The sequence below is a fragment of the Equus quagga genome, chromosome 14 (assembly GCF_021613505.1).
Source record: "Equus quagga isolate Etosha38 chromosome 14, UCLA_HA_Equagga_1.0, whole genome shotgun sequence".
In the NCBI taxonomy this organism is placed as follows: domain Eukaryota; kingdom Metazoa; phylum Chordata; class Mammalia; order Perissodactyla; family Equidae; genus Equus; species Equus quagga.
In genome coordinates, this window is record NC_060280.1 from 10,748,902 (window position 1) to 10,768,397 (window position 19,496).

At 46.7% G+C, this 19,496-nt stretch overlaps 1 protein-coding gene across 7 annotated transcripts in view; it reads right to left on the bottom strand.

Annotated features, from left to right (window-relative positions):
- Nucleotides 1-19,496, bottom strand: part of NAV2 (neuron navigator 2) — a 390,162-nt gene that overhangs the window by 194,700 nt on the left and 175,966 nt on the right. For all 7 annotated transcript variants that reach the window (XM_046685992.1, XM_046685993.1, XM_046685991.1 and 4 more), the window contains exon 6: nucleotides 15,736-15,902. In XM_046685992.1, coding sequence (XP_046541948.1) covers nucleotides 15,736-15,902 — 167 coding nt within the window. The remainder of the gene's footprint in view (nucleotides 1-15,735; nucleotides 15,903-19,496) is intronic.

Below are 19,496 nucleotides of genomic sequence, written 5' to 3' on the forward strand. Positions count from 1 at the left end.
CATTTTATCAAAGGGAAACTGAGGCCCCGGGAGGGGGAGGTGCTTAACCAGGAACACTATTAGGTAGGAGCAGAATTAGAGTCAGGATGTCTACTTGAATATGGCATGACAGCAAATCATTTTTTAAACCACTTTATTAAGATATAATTCATGTACTGTAACATTCACCCATTTAAAGTATATGATTCAATGGTTTTCAGTATATTCATGAAGTTGTGCAACCATCACCACAACCTACTTTTTTTTTTTTTTTTTGGTGAGGAAGATTGGCCCTGAGCTAACATCTGTTCCCAATCTTTCTCTTTTTTTTTTGCTTGAGGAAGATTATCACTGAGCTAACGTTTTGTGTGAAGGATGCTGCCATAGCATGGCTTGACGAGCGACGTGCAGGTCTGCACCTGAGATCCAAACCTGCAAACCCCAGGCCACTGAAGTGGAGCTCACAAACTTAACCATGGTGCCCCCAGGCTGGCATCCACACCCTATTTTAAACATTTTATTACAGCAAAAAGAAACTCTGTAGCCATTAGCAGTCACTCCCCATGTCCCTCTACCCACCCCATGACCCCAGCCCTGGCATCACTAGCCTACTTTCTGTCTCTATGGATTTGCCTACTCTGTATATTTCATATAAATGGAATCATACAACACGCAGTCTTCTGTGACTAGGAAACCATTTTCCAACGTCAGACTTCAGTGGCAGAACTTCTGGTTGATCACTGAATTGTCATCCAGAGATGTGCTGTTAGATACTGCAGCCACCGCCCACACGTGGCCATTTAAATCAATTAAAATTGAACACATTAAAAATTCACTCCTGGGGCAGCCAGGTGGCACAGTGCTTAGGAAGATTGGCAACAGAGGTTAGCTCAGGGCCAATCTTCCTCACCAAAAAAATTTAAAAAATCAAAAAAGTAAAACTTCAGTTCCTTATTCTCACCAGCCACATTTCAAGGGCTTAATGACCACAAGTAGCTAGTGGCTGTCATAGCGCAGATATAGAATATTACCGTCACCATAGAGAGCCTATGGGACAGCGTTCACCCGGAGGGTATGAGGCATTTGCTGATCAACTACAGACCGGCTCTCTGAGAAACGACTACTCAGCCTGTTGTTGGGAAGGGACCTTAGCAGATGGAGATGAGAGCGAGGAAGAGAGAGGACGTAGAGGGAGGGAGGGCAGGAGGGAGGGCTGGGAAAAACCAACTCTCTCCTCCCAGCCTTCCCGCCCCCTCCTCCGTGTTAATCTCAGTGCCCCTTCCCCGGACCTGAAAGGCTCTCTGTTTAGTTAAACTTGTCCAAAAGGCAGACAAGCCAAAGCCCCTGGAAGCACTTCAAGGAACCAGCCTCCACCTCAGCGTTTGATGGTTTCTGAGGCATGTCATGCCAGAAGGTGATCTGAGGGGCTCATTAATGAGACTGAACAGGCCGGATCAGTTTCCGGCCAGTGGCGGCGACTTCGGTTGCCAAGACGTGACCACGAAGGCGGACCGACACCCCAAGGCCAGAGCCATGCATCCTGGCATGCTCAGCAGAAGGGAGCCCAGAGGCTGCCACACCCAGGGTCGGCTGGCGCTCCACCCCTCTCCTTGGGCCCTTTATTAGTTTAGCTGCAATGTCTTTCTTGTCCGAAGATGCTCCAGTCATCAGCTCCCAGGAGCGGGGCGGCAGGTTATTTCAAATTTGGGGTTTAGATACATCAAGATGATCAGAGAACCCAGACTGAAGGATGACGGACAAACAAAGGAAAAACAGAACCACATCCAGAAAAAAACCCTTTACTAATCAAAGGGTCCTTTGTTCCACAACACTGCAAAAATCATCAATCACGACCTTTTAAAGTTGTTTTAGGAGTATAACTATGTTGGCTCACATCCTTTTGTTTAAAACTCTGCTGAAAGATATATCTTTTTTCTACTTCAGTAGCCAACTTATTTAAAAAAAAAAAAGACAACCTAACAAATGCGTCTTCCGATATGTTTGCTTGTCTAAATCAATACTGTTGTCTTGAATTCCCCCTCCCTCAATGAGTGGCAGTGGGGGGCTTGAAGAATCAATAGGTTACATTGCTAAGATACCAGGAGCAAAAGATAACCAGGTGGATATTTACCAGACTATGACAAGGGTTCATTTGCTCATAAGTTATTCTTTTTGTGAAGGTCACTGTGTTTCTCATTCCCTTGGTTTTCAAAAGCATCCGTTCCCATGGTTTATGCACAAGAGATGAAGCTAAGCGAGAAGAGGTGGTTAGGGGGTGCTTCAGACTTCTGACCTGAGGCAACAAACCAGGAGCAGCGAGCGGCTCTCTGGGGTGCTCAGCTCAGCCGCTAGGCTTACTCTGCCCTTTGCAGTCATTTCTGACTCATGAATCACGCAGTCAACAAACTTTACACACATAACTCGGGGTGCTTCTTCCAAGTGTTTCACTTCCTCATCAGTCTAGGACAGCCACTAGCTACATGTGGCTATTAAGCACTTGAAATGTGGCTAGTGAGAAGGAGGAACTGAATTTTTATTTATTTTATTTTATTTATTTAATTATTTTGGTGAGGAAGATAGGCCCTGAGCTAACATCTGTTGCCCCATCTGCTATTGTGACGTCCTCATAAGAACTTCATGAAGTTTGTGCTATTCTTATTTCCATTTTAAAGACAAGGAATTGGAAGTTCAGAGATGGTAAACAATTCGTCAAAGTCACCAGGCCATCAAGCGCAATTGCTGGGACCAGACCCTGGTGTCCCAGTCTGGCATTCAGACCATCTTCATGACACAACAATTCGTGCCTGTTGCTACAGAAAAGAGAAAGCAGAGGAGCCTGAGTCTCTGAGACCAAGGATCCCAGAGGCCTAAGAACAGGCTTCAGGAGAGCCAGACCTCTTTTGCAGGGTGCGACTGTCGCAGGGAGCTCCTACTTTGGCCAAGAGGGGCCTCATAAAGCAAGGGGGGCTTGTGTCCCCTCAAGGAATGGCTTGTGTCTGCTACTCAGAGATACAGCTTCTGTGGGACTGGAGTAACCAAGGATCCTTCAGCTACTCTCCCCACTGAGAGTTCTCAGAGCTACACGCCCCCACACTTGCAGGAAACTACAAGTGTGTCTCAGCTAACATTTTATGAGCTCAGAGTATTCTCATTTTCACGTGAATGCAGTGAAAATAGACTATGACCATGACAAGTGAAATCAATCCATCAATACATATTTATTGGGTCCAACTGACATACTGGTGGACGGCAAATAGCTCTAAGTCCCCACTCCTCTCTCTATCACGTATTCTTCGTGATGTTGACTTTGTAGCATCTTTCTCAACAGGCAGAATACGTTTCGCACCCTCATGTACCTGGGCAGGTCATGTGACTTGCTGTGGCCAACAGGATGAAGCAGAGAACTGATGTCCCTTCTCAGATCTTAGGCCTCCAAGGGCCTCGCACACTAACCCTCTGTCTCAGAACTGGGGCATCGCCATGAGAACAGTCTGGACTAGCGTGCTGGAGGATCAAAGACCAGGGAGAGAAAGCTGAGTTGTCTCAGCTGAAGCCAGTACAGACCAACCAGCATTCAGTCAACCCTCCAGAGCACCTCAGACACATAAGCAAGCTCACTGGAGATCACCCGAGCCTGGCACCCATCACAGAGCTGTCCCGTCCACCTGTCAGCTCGTGAGAAATAATACATGGCTATTATTAGAAACTATAATTTTGGGGCCTGGGGAGACAGGAGTCAACAAGTCAGAACCTGCTTCCCCAACCTTATCAAGGCTGGAGGGGCCAGAAAAAGGTTCTTTCCCACAAGTTTCACTATTATTTACTATCTCTTAGGCAGTAATAGGTTTGAAGACAGTCCTGGAGAAATAATCACTGTTTCCGATTGGAAGGTTCAAGACCCAACTGGCTCAGAACTTGGCTAAGAGCAAAAGCTTGGAGTCAGGTGACGCGGGTTAGAATCCTCACCTGGAACATACGTCCTATGAGGAAAAGTCACTCTCCCTCACAGGTCCTCACAGGCATGACTCGGAACCAGGTGAATTTAATATGACCCAGGTAATCCTGGTTCCCCAAGGAGGTTCCTTACTCCAGAGCCAGAGCCCCATTCATACACGAACAGGACAGAATGAGTCTCTGTGCAGATAAATCTTTACAAATAGGGCCCAAAAGGTTTCTCCTCTACAAACTTTTCCCCAATGAATGCTGCCCCCTACAGCACATGTGTGAAACTGATTTTAAAAAATAATTCTGCATAGACAACGGCCTGAGGATAGTCACATCCGGCTCTCCTCAGGAGAAGGCAGAGGAATGAATCCAAGTGCTAAACGCTTGAAACCAGCCATGAATAACCTCCCACTCGGCAGCTGTGACTTCTGCGTGGCAGGGATCCTTGCCTGTGGCCTCTCTGATGGCCTCAGAGCCTGAGCTTGGCAACTTCACGACAACTTACCTCAAGCTAAGGAGAAATCTTCCCCAAGTGCGTGAAGGGAGGGGAGAAGTCATCACAGACTGTACCCAGGCCGTTCCCTGCAGGAAACGCAGCTTTGGTTCAGTACAGAAATGAACCCTGGAGCGTGAGCAGCACCGTCGAGAAGGAAGCACATTCCCGGAATGAACGAATACCTTCAGAGGAGCCCATTCGAGGGAGGGCTCTGAGATCTCCAGTGAACGGTGGGGGTACGTGCTGTTACCAGGCCTTTCCAGGACCCACTAAAATCACACCGACTCCACCCTTTGCCTGGGATCATCAAATCCCACATTCATGAGGGATCTTAGCATCTCTGCCAACCTGCCTGCCAATATAAGAAACCGCGCCTCTCGTAACCTTAGTGGCTGGTGGTCTAGCCTGTTTCTGTTCCTCCAGGGTCAGGGGATGCCCTAACTCCCAAGACAGCTTGTTCAACTGGGAGAAGATAAGTTCTTCTTAAACGGAGCCAAAGTGTGCCCTTTTTGTAACTCCTTAGTTCTACTACTCCCTGTGACCAGAGAGAGAGAAAAAAGCTGGCCCAAGACACAGACCTTCATTTCTAAAAGGAAATTGGCTTCTCTCCACAAAACTGTTTTCTAAAACATCCTTTGTTTCTAAGCACTGGTTGGGAGAAGGGGTATTCTGAGCAAAGCAGACCCTACAGACCTCGTCTCCGGGTCTCACGCAGACGAGGTGAGGTTCTGCCGTGTCCACAGAATGAGAGTCCTCCCTCCTAGCACCTACTCTTCTCCTGAAGAGCAGTCATCACCAAATGGAATGAGATGATTCGTGTTTTGTTTAATCTCTTTCTCTCCCACCAGACTATACATTCCACAAGGGCAAGGATCGCTATCGGCTTTCCGCATTTAAATATTTAGTGACTAGCATGATTCCTGAGACCTGGAAAGCACTGATAACGTGCCGAATAGATGAGAGATTGCGTTCCCCGTACAGGAAGGCATAATGTGAAGGGACAGACTCATTTGCCCCACACTGTACAGTCTGGTTGGAATTATCTGCTGCTTAAAAACAGAGCCAAATCCAGCATAACTTTTCGTGCAGCAAAAATCAACTAGTGCCTTCAAAGATCCTTATCCTTAGGCTAAACCTGATTCTTGAGTCCACCAGCTGGCCGCTGGCTGGAGAGGGGGTAGATGGCCTTGTGAAGACCGATTTTAGCTCAGGCCTGCTGTCAGTTCCTCTCTATGCCGTGTGAACCTGATCGCGACCACAACACAATGTGGGTTTTCTTCAGTCCACATACATTCTTCCAAATTGAGGAAACAAATGTGGGTAGGCCCTGTGTGGAAGAAAACATTTAGACAGTCTGAAGTCATTATCCTCCCAAGCAGAGCGCCTGCAGAATGCCAGGCTGGAAACCAAGGCTCTGCTTGGAGACACAATGCAACGCCTGGCCCGTAGGCGGCAGCAGAGACTCACTGTCCTGAGCCAGGGGACTTTTTTTTTTTTTAAACTTTGCTTTACTCAAGGTGAGTTATTATAGTTCACTGATTCCCAACCCTTTTCATATTTCATAAAAATGCTGTGATGCTCCCACTGTGAAAAAGGCAAAGGGAGCATGAGGTGTTGAGAGGACTTCTTTAACTGCTTTTACGAGAGAAGCAGGGCAGGCCCCCAATTTCCACCAGCAGCCAGTATGTGTGGAATGTCCCCAAAGTTCAAGGAGCTTCGCCAATCACATGAACCGGCATGGCTGCCACTGAGGGATCATGGCAGGAGCCCCGAGGACACTAAGAATGTGAACTGTGCCCACAGTGCCCTGGCACAAACCGCTGTGCAGCATAACCGTCTATCCCCATGGCATGACACCTGCAGATGGCCCGTGCATCGCAACGTAGATACGTGGTGACCATTACACCTTGGAGACGAACATTCTCAATGTGACCCCTCATCTGACGGCCTCCTCTGCAGAAGCCAGTTCCCTGGCACACAGATTATGTGTTTGTATTCTAATGAAATGCACCTACCGACAGAATCATGAAGGCAAGAAAGAAATAGGCATTTTTTCTGGTTCCTTTAAGCCTGAGGCTGCTGTGTCCTCAGCACAGAGAGGCAGCTGTGTATGAGGCCCGAGAAATCCTCATTGCATCGCTGCAGCCGCATGAGCCGTCAATTTCATCGTGCAGAAGCTCTCCCTTGTTCTGACCAGCATTCTGTTTGCGTACTCGGCACTGTGAATATGGGCCATTCGTGCTCATTGAAAAGTTAATTTCATTTATCCCAAAACCTATTTATCTTCTCATGCTAATGAATATTGTCAACTACCTGCCTTGGAGAAGAAAAATATTTTTTAAAAAAGAATGTTTAAATAAATGATGAAACTAAGCCCTGACTGCAGGTGACACCTGGATAAAAATGGCCAGGAAAGCACCCAGAAATGTGAATACTTTCCTCCACCAATGAGCCTTGAAATTAAATTGAATTCCTGTGAATGTGATGCTTTCCACATAGAGAGGCAAGCGAAAGAAATGCTGAGATTTATCACCTGAAGATCAGATGAACATCAACTAGCCATTTTCTATTCCTGACGCAAGACTAATCCAATAGATATTTCACCTTCCTAAATGATTCACTTTCTCTTTTTCCCCTCTCATTCCTCCTGTTACAAAAAGCCAAGTTTGCTGTATTTTGGAGAAAAGATTCATAGCAAAACCACAAGCTCACACAGTGGCTTTGAGACACATCCCTATTTAGAGAAAAGCAAACATGGTCATACCCTTCTTGTTCTCTGTGCAAAGGAAGGCGTTAGCATTCAAGGTGACTAGATTCACACATATCGGAGGCATTGACACGCCTCCCCCCTCTGAAGGCTCCTTTGAATTACACAGTAGATCAAGAAAATGGCTCCCAAAGGCGGTCGCAGGGACTACAGCAGACACCATTTTCTTTCCCCTTCGTGTCTGACTTTGGTTTAAGGCTGGAGGTTAAGGACAAAAGGAGGATGGAGAATGGGAAGGCGGGAGCATCACTCAGCCTCCTCTCTCCCAGCTTTGCCAGAGCCCACCTTCCTCTGAACAGGACCGTGCTCTCAGGCTCATCACCCAACGCCAAGGCCTTCAAGTGCGGAGCAGAGAGACAGCCAGAGAAGGTTCTCCCATCAGGGAAAGGGTGAGCTGACTCCCCATCAGAGCCCTCCTTATCTTGTACTCCCTCTGCCACCACCTCTAGACCCCAAAGGGACACTCCATTTTTTATAGTTCCAGCGTAAGGATGGGAGCAAAACCCTTTTCCTTATTTTCTCTTAGCTCAGTGGAAACAAGGTAGCATTGAATAATCTTTTAAACAAAATTAAAATAAGAACTTTACTAAAGATTAGTAAGGCAATAGCACAAAACCAAAAGAAGATACAAAGACCTGGGCGAGCAGGTGAGTCTACCCATGTACATGGCAGGCTCTGAGAGTACATTTAAACACGTACACGACAAAATGCATATGCAAATTTAAATGGCTCCCACTTGAATTCTTGCTATACGGCAGGTTCTAGTCGAGTGTCTTACCACATTATCTCCATTCCCCATAAATCAGTTGCTGAGAATTGAAAGGCAATTAGCAGGCAGCATGTCCTTTCAAAGGTGACCAAGAAGTCCCCCCAGGAGAGAGGGTCTCAAACTCCAGTGCCATAAGAATAACAAGAGTGTAATATGGAGACTTCTGGGCTCTCACTCAGAAATCTGAATTAGAAGGACTAGGTTTGTAAAGCCTCTGATTTGTGTTTTCAGCAGTTACCTCAAAGGATGCTCGTGTAGAGGGCCCATTACACCTACCTTGAGAAACAACGGTCCAGAGTCTTGAATTTACCATCTCGCCAGATCATGGGACTGAAGCTGTGTGCTTCCGACTTAACAGACAGCTACCATGTTGGACCAGTTCCCCCTCCGATTACACCTGGGCAATTTGCATATACTATGTTAGAGTGGAAAAATGTTACTGTTTAGGCATTATTTTGGAGAGAGGTGCCACATGTTTTTGGACTTTTCAACTATTCAGTTAGACAATGTCAATAATTTGTTTAGAATAAAAAGAAAAACTATGGTGTGAAATGCAAACTAGAACAATGAAACCTGCCTTTCTTGCAGGAGCCATAACCTCCACCTGTCCACTCGGGAAAGGGCACCACTGACCGACAGCAAGCAGCCGGCTACCCAGTGTTTCAGAAGGTCAGAACTTGGCAATTGCTTCACGCCATGCAAACCAAACTCATGATGTCAATAATCTCCAGATCAAGAAATGATAATAAATCTTACCCTTCACAGAAATATCTACAACCAAAAGAAGAGAACAGGACAGAAAATCTGAATTGGGCTACACAAGAAATTGGAAAGAATGCTTCACATTTCACTTTCTCCCTTCACGAGGGCTCGAGCAGCCTGTTGCCACTTCACAGATAAATCAACTGAATCTCTGAGAGGTGAGGTGACTTGCTGTTGGAAAAGGATTAACAAAATCTCTTCCTCTTCTGCATGAGAATTTGATCTTGGGTTAACCTTGTAACTCTGTTCCCCTGGAAACTTGATACAGATAGAATGTCAGCTATGTTACTAAGCAACATCGCTCATGGTAAAAATGACCCTTGATAGTCCAACCACATCTGGACTGGCAAGAGCGATAAATGAAGCATATTTTGGTCTTCTCTGAGTGCTATGACTCTACTGATTGGGCCCAATCTTTGTGGGAACCCTAGAAGTTATGCATATGGTGCTGTCGTAAGAGATACTAGCTCCCGTGGAGCATGTGGCTTTTAAGGTAGAGTGACTCCTGCACCTGCCCTAGGCGAGTCTTGTACCCACACACCTGACCTTCCATCTGAGGCAGGGGGCAGGCAGCAATAGCACCTGGACGGCTGTGTGGGCTGCTGTCTACACTGCTGCAAGGACCACTCCCACGGAAGAGAAACACCGGCACAGCCCTGCCAGCAACCTGTGATTCCTGCCTACCTCCTACTGAGTAGAATTTGCCACGTGTGGTCGATGATGGTCTTCTGAGCAGATGCCCTGGTGAGTGTTGCACTTGCCCAAAGCCACACTCCTGGGAAGGGGCAGCCAGAACCCAGACTCCATAGTCTGCTTTCAAGGTAAGCACTTTCTCTTTCATTCCAAACCTTTCCTCCTGGGATAACTGTATTCTCGCCCAAGAGACTGGTGCAACTTCTCAAACACATGCCAGCCTTTTTTTCCCCCCCTCCAGTGCCATGTGAGGTCCCTAACTTTGGTAGCTTCTATTTCATCCTGCCTGCCTTGCCTCCATGGCTGGTCTAACGGTTCACTGAGTTCCATTTCCAGACCATCCCCAGATACTTCTTTAAATTCAACGGTGCCCCCTGGTTCTAACCTCTAAGCTGGCTTCTTCAGCCCTCAGACAATTATGGCCTCTGGCTGGAGGGTCATGGCGACTTCACAGCTGGTTCCCAAACACAGACGATTATCACCTGTGAGCACCAGTGAGCACCCAAGCTCTCCCCGGCCCAGGGTTCCAGCTCTGGAATGGCAGGGTCTCCTGACGACCAGAGGAGCCCAACCGACCACTGAAATGATCTTGCAGAAGTTTCCTCGCCACAGGACATGAGTTTATGAACACAGTGACCCAGCAGAGGTCCTCTCAGATTAACACCTGGACCAGAAGAGTCTGATAACTCCCTCCTTCCCAGCCTCCCCTCCCTTTCCTCTCAGCAAAAGTCCAGGATGGAAGTCATCACAAATGATACCACTTCTCTAAGCCCTCCCCGAGCCTTCTGGCTAAGTTCATCTTCTTCCGCACAACTCTGAGCATCTCTCTCTAACGGGACATATGAGCAGCGACCCTCCCCCGAGGCCGTGGGCCCCTGGAAGCAGAGTTTGTGTCCCAGTCCTGTCACTACAATGAGCCCAATGCTGGACATCGATGGTGACGAAACTGACAAAGGAAAGAAACAACATGAAACAGAGGCACCCCAACCATGTGCTTTTCTGCATGCCTTGGACCAGTGAATTAATTCCATCTAGGCTAAATTGTAATTTTATGTCAGAATCCTGGTTCATGGCAGGACATGGGCAACTTCTTCACGGCTATATCCCCCATCTCTAAATCAGATAAATAACTTGCTTCACCAACCATGAAGTGACAAGTTTATAGAGATTCTAAATCAACGGTCTCAATGTTACTCAGATGTGGTATAGTGCTGAAGGCTGTAAAATTCTGTCTCCAGCCATGTCTGGCTCTTCTCTTCTGCCCAAGACAGGCAGGAACAAACAAAGAGGAAGAAAGTGACCCAGAGAATGAAGACCAGAGGAAGGAACCCACCAGAAAGGGCTGATGGGGACCACATCAGACAAGGCCAAATGGCCAGTGAAAGCTGTAGAATCCACTCGCACTCACAGTGGCTTAGTGATGGAGGACCTCAGACTCACCTTGCAGAACGGGAAACTGAGGCCTGGAGAGGGTAAGTGTCTTGAGAGAGGTCACATTAGCCAGTAGAGAACATGACCTCAGACACAAGTGCTTTCGTACTATGCCAAGGTCACTGGTTGCACCTCACAGCAAAGTGTCAGTTAAAAGGACCAGTTTCTAGCAAATGATCTTGTTATTTCAACTTCTCAAAATAATTTGCCTCATTTCAAAGACAGAGTATTTTTTGCCTAAGAGAATGAAAATAAAAGTGGTGTCAGGTGTACAGGGAAAGCAGCCCTCTCACACACTGTGGATGGTAGCATAAATAGTTATAACCTTTTGGAAGCAAAATTTGGCAAAGTTAAAACAACTGTAAATGTGCGTACCTTTTAATGCAGTGGTTCCCCTGAAATGGCTGTATACATGCAAAAAAGACACACAAGGAGGTCAATCCCAGTACTATTAATAATGCCAAAAAATTAGAAGCAATCTAAATGAAAGTGGTTAAAAATATTAAGATAAATTCATACAATGGAGTACTATATAACTATTATGAAGAGACAATGAGTCATAAAAAGGCTGTCCATGATTTTTTGATTTATAAGATTTTAAAAGTCTAATATATGTGTGTGTGTGTGTGACAGAGTGTGCATATAGCTCCTGTAAGAATTAAACAAACTATTACCTATCAAGCATTTGGAATAGGACTTGGCAAATAATAAACATTCGAAAAAATTTGTCTATCTAAACGCGGTAGTACATGCATAAAGAAAATGCAGAAGAATATAAACTAAGTGGCCAAACAGTGGCTATTTCTGGGAGGTGGGACTATGGAGCATTCTTTTTCTTTCAATAAATTTGTGTGGTTTGACTATTGTTTACATGATGATTTTTATAATGAAGATATAATAAAGATGTGCCTTCTATAAAATGAAGAAAACCATGTTATTCAGAAGAGAACATCTTCCACAGGCACAGAAGTCAGTTTAGGAATACTGAGGGTTTCAGATTTGTATGACGGACCAAATACATAAAAAGTGTATTGATTTCTGGCAGTGTCAACCCATTCAGAGGTTGAGGGGATGTCAGCGAGGGGATAAAAGGAAGAGAAAACAGATAATGTCACAAATGTTGAGAAAGATAGCTGTTTCCTCCCTCCTGAAGATCTGTGATTCTGTTCTGGAGCCCTCAAGCCACTCGGAGCCCAAAGAGGAAGTGAGGAGCCGCCATGCACCCCAGCCACCCCTCAACAGACGTTTCACAGCGGGACCTGCTCACACGTCCGCAGGCCAAGCAAGGCTGTCCCCAGCTGTCGCTTGCAGGAGTGAGACAATGAATCAATCCAAAGGCAGACCTAACCAAGACAACAACAATGACACGATGAACAACTACAGGTTCTCTTAAAGACTAAGGATCCGCAGACCTTCCTTCAAACATCACAGGCCAACTCTGAGCTCTGGGTCTAGTGGGTTACGTCGCTGTACAGGAACACTTCTGGTTTTTATTTCCCAGCTGTGGACTTGGTCACCTATGGAAAGAGCTAAGGAATTTTGTGCGAGTTCCCAGGTTTTTTCTGGCTATGAGGTATTATCTACTACTTTTCTTTTGTTTTACATCTCAGTTGATAATTCAGTATAATCAGACCCAAATTCAGTGATGATGGCAAAAGGGGACTGGCTTCTTTGGATGCGATTTTAAGAGGAATCCTTTAGTATTTCCCCACAAAGTAACAAGCGCTCTGGGGATTTTGAAAAGTTGCCTGTTACAACTTCCTTTTATTCCTCTTAGTCTTTTTTAAAAATGGGGACTAGGTGTTGAAATATTTTTGTCATTTCTCGACAGAATAATCAATTTCTCCTTTAACTGATCGATGTGATTAGATCGATTCCTAGGTCAATGGGTCACATATGAAAGCCCACAACTTGGTTTACCCGAGAGTGAACTCCCAGAACACAACATTCTCAGGGCCTGACTCGCTCACAAGAAAGCTTCGAGGAAGGACCAGTGAGGCGATGACGTGCATCATGGAGTGACCGCATCTGAAAGGGGTCCAGACCTCAACCACAGCACCAGCCGTACTGAACCACAATGAATCTGCTCACGAGCATCTCTCGCCAAGACTTCTCTGGGTTAAGGACGGTATCTCATGCACCCACGTACCTGTGGCGTCTCACGCAGGCCAGGTGATTATTTCCATTCCCCACACAGACTACATTTTGCATGTAAGCTGGCTTCCTCATAAGCTGCAAACAAGGTCAGACTCAAAGGAGAACACAAGGACCCTGAGGAAAAGAGGAGGAGACGAACGTCTCCAAAGGTAAAATCGCACAGCCCCTTTCCCTCAGGATGGTGGAAAAGTTTCAGCATAAAACATATGCAGGCCTGCTCCAAGCCTGCTTTGCTCCAGCTCCCCAGGACAGCAGAGGGATGACAGACATGCCTGGAACCACCGTTGGTTATTTTTATCATTCCAAATCTGTGGGGGATCTTGTGGGTGTCACAGTTTCCCAGCAGACTTCCTGGGGGCCAGTACAGAGCCAGAGTTCAAATCCTGGAGCCGAGCCTGCTTATGAATTCCAGCGCTCGATTACCAGGGAGGGCAATGCACCAGATCTCAATCAGCCTCCTCTCCTTTATCTGTAAAACTGGGTCAATAATATTTACATCACAGAATCTGTGAAGATCAAGACAGCAAAAATCAAAGTCCCTGCCAAATAATGCATGATTGATAAATAAGCACGACCTCTTTCTTTTGACACCAAAGTCTTACTCTCAAGTAATGCCTCATGAGAATTCACACCCAGGCCTTTAAGAGGCCTCCTGGCTCTCTGACTGCTCAGTGCACACACGGAAACGCCTGCCCGGGAGAGAGGAAGGTTGGTGGCTGTCCCAGCACTGGTGGCCATCGCCTGGCTGGGCTGCCTGAGTGTCCCTGCGTCTGTGGTAGGCACTAGGACACTGTTCCAGTCACCAATCCTGCATCCTCCCACAACTGTTCCATCCACGAAGAACTTTTTCTTTATTTTCTCCATCTTTGGGACATTGGTCTCACATCCATCCTTCAGACTTTTTCATGACAGCTTCTCCCCAAATGACCATGGGACAAGCGCAGGCTGGCTCAACAGAAGGCCCTGCACAGGCTTTCTCCGACGTCTCCCCAACTGCCCCTCGTGTTCAACCTGCACATCTCTAACCAGCCATCAACGGGCAAGGCACTGAGCATTTCTCTTCCTCTCCCAGGAAAAGCATGGTATGCATCGTGGTTCTGGAATCAAAGAGCTTGGGTCCAGTTCCAGCTCCAGCTTTCACTATCTCTGGTCTGACCTCGGCCAGTACTTAGACTCTCTCTGCCTTAGTTTCACGCATCGGAAAACGAGGAAAACAGCACAGCTTGTTTGGGGGGATTCAATGAGGCACAGGGTAGGTACGCAATAAAATTCAGCTCTTTTTATTTATATAAAAAACAAAAACCCTTCCATATATTATGTACATATATAAATGTATTGTGAAAGTTCTGGAAGGATATGCATGGAAGGGTTTATGTTGGTATCCTTCAGGGAGCATGTAAGCGAGAACTTTTATTTGATATATACTTGTACCATTTTACAAGCGTACATTATTTTTGTAGTTTAAACACTTTTTAAAAGAACACACTTTTTAAAAGAACACACTTGGGTAAGTGAAGAAAAGGAAAGGAGGCGAGGGAAGGGAGGGGGGAAGAGAAAAAGAGAAAATGGTTTGCTTGAGGCCAAAGCCAAGCGCTGGATCATAGTCTTGCCTGGTTGAGACATCCTGGTTATAGGTTCGGGGCTAGTTGCAGAGTTCCCACTGCCTTGTCTGGGAAGCCTTCTGCTATATGTATGCCAGCCCTACATAAATTTCCTTCATAATTTCTCCAATATTCTAGGTGGGAGTAGGGATGGGCGTGGGGGAAGCCCAGTTCTATGGAACCAAGTCATTCTGGGCTAGAGGGGTTGGGAGGGGGGTGCTGATTTCATTCACAGTGGGGGCAGGGGTGCCCAGTCTCCTGAAGCACTTTAGGGAGCAGGAGGCCGCTCTTCTGGGCCTCAGGGGAGCAGAGGAGCACATCCAGGCCAAGTCCTAGGACGCCTCCACACTACCAGGGAGGAAATGCTCCCAAGAGCCCCGGCATGTCCCCGAGAGAGGTCCAGACCTCTTGGCGGCAGAGGAATGAAGGAGGCTCTGCCTCTTACGGAGGAACCTTCTAAGCTGCCTCTGTCTCTCCAACGTCTCCTGAGACACAAACTGAAGCAAGCAAAGGCTTGTTTCCCTCTCTTCAGAGCAGAACCCCCACAGGGCTGCTCACCCTCTCCCCATCCTAAAAGCTCAGTCCTATGTCTAGTAAAAAGTCATATCCTTTTTTGGTAAAAGTTACATTATCAGAACACCAAGAGCAATGTTGCCTACTCCTTATATGTAGCCAAGATATTCATTTCGCCAACCCACATTTCTGACTTTTTCAAAGGGTGAAAACCCTCTTGCTCCTAACTCCCCTCACATCACTTCTTATGGGCAAAACCTTATCAGCTTACAAAACACATGCCCCAAGCAGCTTGCATTTCTGGAAAACCACCTACTGTATAGAGCACATTCTATGAAACTTTATTTTCAAGTTGCAAATACTATATTGTTTCTATGTGTAGCCAGGTGTCTCCTGGGCCCCACACAAATACAGTTGCTCCTGCTGGCAACTAGGAATATAACATTTCCCCCACTTTATTAATGCCTCTAGTAACAAAGTTCCTGCTGGCCAAGGATGTCCTTGTGACCCATTTCCACCACTCTATCTGCAACCCCACCCCCGCCCCGGCCAAGCTCACCCAAAGAAGCCAGATATGCTATAAAGGAAGATGCCAAAAAGGACCTTCGAGAAGGTGACTCACCTTTCTCGTGGCTGCTTGGAGGTGGCGGTGGGGGCTGGGAGGTGACTGGCTTGGACTTGTCATAGTTGTTAAAGCTCTGGCTGCGTCGGTGGTTAGCGGTGGCTGGCCCTCCGCGTGTTTTGGCCTCACTGCCCGCAGCGGATACCCTCGCGGTAGGACCTGGAAGTCTAAAATGCAAAAAGCAATAGAGTACCGGCTTCAGTCTCAGGAGAGCAGCAGGATCTCAGAAGAAGGAACTGCGACCATGCAGGAGGTAAAAGAAACCATTCAGGACGCCGGGGCTGTGGAGGCTTGCCCATCAAGGGATTTAGTGGAACCACCACAAACATCGAGGCTCGTGATGACCCCAGTAAAGTCCAACAGCAAAGCCGGAGCAGTTTCCCTTTGAGCAAAGAGGGAAAATATGTTTGCTGATTAAAAACACAAAGCTCATCTTCCTTTTTCTCTTGGATGAGCAATTTTACTTTCCAATAGGGCCAAACCATGTCGTCTCTAATTCCATCAAGCGTGGAACATAAAGGCCCGTTAAGACTCTAAACTGTTTACCTTGCGTGTGCATCTCTTCTGGTAGGTATCGAAAATGGTTTTTACCATAATCTGGGGATGTGAGCATCGAGAAAAAGACATAATTTACCATGGTCAGAAAGGGAAGTGCTACCACTCAGAATCCAACACATCTGCAAGGAAAACTTATTGTCTGGATGGAAACACTTGTTCAGACATACATTTTCCTTCGACACCTGACAACCTGTCTCCACAGGCATGACTTCATTACTTTGAGGCTGCAGCCCAGCCTCTCTGCATGGGAGATGAATAAACTCATACTTTCTTTCTGTAAAGGCAGAAGGAATCTATTAGCCTGAAGACAAACACACACTCACTTTCCCTTTAAATAAAACACCTCATTTTGGGCAGTTTGGGAAATAAAGTCAGCAGACTTCTTGGTCATAGATCTAAAGACATTATGGCCCATTCCCCAGAGTTAAGGATAAGATTCCCCCAGAATTTTGGTTCAGGGACTACTAAACAGGCGGTTTCCAATCACTAAAGTCGAAAGATGAATAAGTGATGAAATATTCAGTTGTATCTTTCCGCTAAAACCCACTTAGCTGTGTTTAAAAGCCACTGGAACCTCAGCCGACTAGCATTAGATCTAGTGATAAGCCTGAATTTTCAACTCATAAAGCTTTCAGCCTTCTCTTTCCACGCAAATCTGTGAGCACCAAAGAAGTCTGTAGTCTGGAAGCATTTTAGATGTAAGAAAGCAATCACTTTAAACTTTTTCTCGTTGGCCGAGCAAGAAAGATGGTTGTAGAGTAAACAGAGAACATGAGCTGGTGTGAGAGGACTGTAAAATTTATACAGTTAAGAAGAAGCTGGCCCGATGCCCTCACTGGGAGCTAGGAGAGAAGGAAGGGGGTGAGCTCCTTCCCCACCAAGCAGCGGAGGGAAGGCATCACTTCCCACAGCTCTTGGAGGATCTGCCCCACTCTGTTCATTTATCCCACCTTGTCTGGAGAAGGTATTCACCCCCACGAGGATAGGCACAGAGCGGGGTGCAAAACTAGCAGTGCCAGTGCCTGTATTTGGGGACCAGAAACGCCAGCACAACCGATCGAGGAGGTCCAGCAGGATCTTGGTTTCTCTCGGCTCTGCTTCCAATGCAAACAGCATCCTGCAAGTCCTCCAAGGCAGGGGTATCTGAGTCCCCACAGCCGACGGCAGAGCTGCTGCAGGTGCAGACGTGGAGCTCCTTCCGAGTGGACTCCACTCCGCAGGAGTCTTTACGCTCACAGATAGGACTAGAAAAGGATTATGGACTTGTTCCAAGATGATGTCACAGCAACAGCATGAAGTGGCGCAGGGTAACACAGGCCACGGTAGTCTGCTTCAATGGGGAAGTGGCAAAGAGCAGGGAGACAAAAAGCAACAAGGAGGGAAAAGATGCCTTCTTTTCAGAGTTGCTAGAGAGGCCCCACTGCCCTGACCTGGGACCGGACCAGATTTTTAGGGGCCTTTATAGGGCAAGAAATCAAAGTATTGGATGGGATGGGCACCACCCTGAATTAGGTAGGCAGTCTGGGCCTCTGTGAGGCAGTGTGGGATAATGGATAGAATACGGGCTTTTTCCCTACACGTGATATTGCACTAGTCTTACGATCTGAGATTCATCTTCTCTGTCTATAACTTTAAAATAATAATAAAGTACTCAGTGGGACAGTTTTAAATTCGAATGGGACTTAAGGTCAACGCCTGTTGGTTCCCCTTCCCATCTTCTCTGCTGACCATAGATCCATAAAGGAATTGGGCGTTATCATAAAACATGCTATGGTACGAAAAAGAATCAGACAAATAAGGAAGGAAACAGAGCTGGGTCAGAGTATCAGAAGAGAGCTGGACAAAAATCAACATACAAGAGTCTGAAATCAACATTTTCAAAGAGGCAAGACAGGCTTTGGCAGACAGGACTTGTCATCTCCCTCAGGAACATTCCAGAAGAGAAATTGCTTCATCCAAGTACCTGTGACTGAGACCTTACACTTGGGGTACCTCTGAGCCATCTGTGGGCCCCCTCCACAGAGTGAAGCACTCCTGATCTTGGATTAACTAGGGCAGCTCTGGGTTTCCTATGGGTGATCATTGTCAGGTTCTCTTCCTTGAGTCAGGACCTAGATGTGCTCCTTTGATGGGAGTGGCATATCCTTCAAACGGCTGCAGCGTTGTCCTGAGACACGGAGAAGGGGTTCTTAAAGGCCTCAAGGGCAGATGACATGGCAAGTCAAGGATGGTTGGCATATGCCCAGCCATCAAAAGCCACCACGGAGCTCAAGCCAACTCACATCATCCTCTACCACCATCACCATTCCACTCTAGTGAGGGCAGCTCCTTTAACTTGACCAAATGGGAAAACTAGATGGAGACCAAGTAACTTCTTCCAGGTTTCAGAGGGAATCTATGTCAACACTGTGTTTTAAAATTTGAGTTCTGTGGTGAATGGGGTTGGACATTTCCTTGCCCCCAAGTAAGGCTCCTCTGTCCCTCTGAAATTTTCAGCAAAGTCCACCTCACATACAAGGACCATGAATGAATGTGTGGTGAGTGAGAAGTAAGGAAAAACGCTTGGTTTAGATCTCCCATGAGGGAACCGAAACACCCCTTGGGATGGTGACTCAATCCATAAACTGAATTAATTGAGACTAAACTGTAAGTACAGGATTTCAAAGCCAAAAGTGACCATAAGGATCTAAGTTACCTGAGGAGTCATGGGGTAGGCACTGGACTTTCTGCAAAGGGATGAAGGGATTTGCTGTTTGTGTTTGTGTGTACCCCGTCACCCCAGATTCGTATGGTCAAATCCTAATGCTCAATGTGATGGTATTATTTAGGAGGTGGGGCCATGGGGAGGTGATTAGGTCATGATGCAGAACCTTCATGAATGAAATGAACGCCCTTACCAAAGAGGATCCACAGAGCTAGCTCACCAGCGTCCGCCATGTGAGGACACAGTGAGAAGTCAGCAGGATGCAACCTGGCAGAGGACCTTCAGCAGAACCTGACCAAGCCGCCACCCCAATCCTGGACTCCCAGCATCCAGAACTGTGAGCAGTAAGTTTCCATTGTTTATAAGCCACCCAATCTGTGGGGTTTTTTTATGGCAGCCCAAACGGACCAACACAGGGTTCTAGTTCAATCTTATCTAGATCTTAGGGGCTGACGGACCCCAGCTGACATCAAAATTGTACACATATTGATAAAAGAAT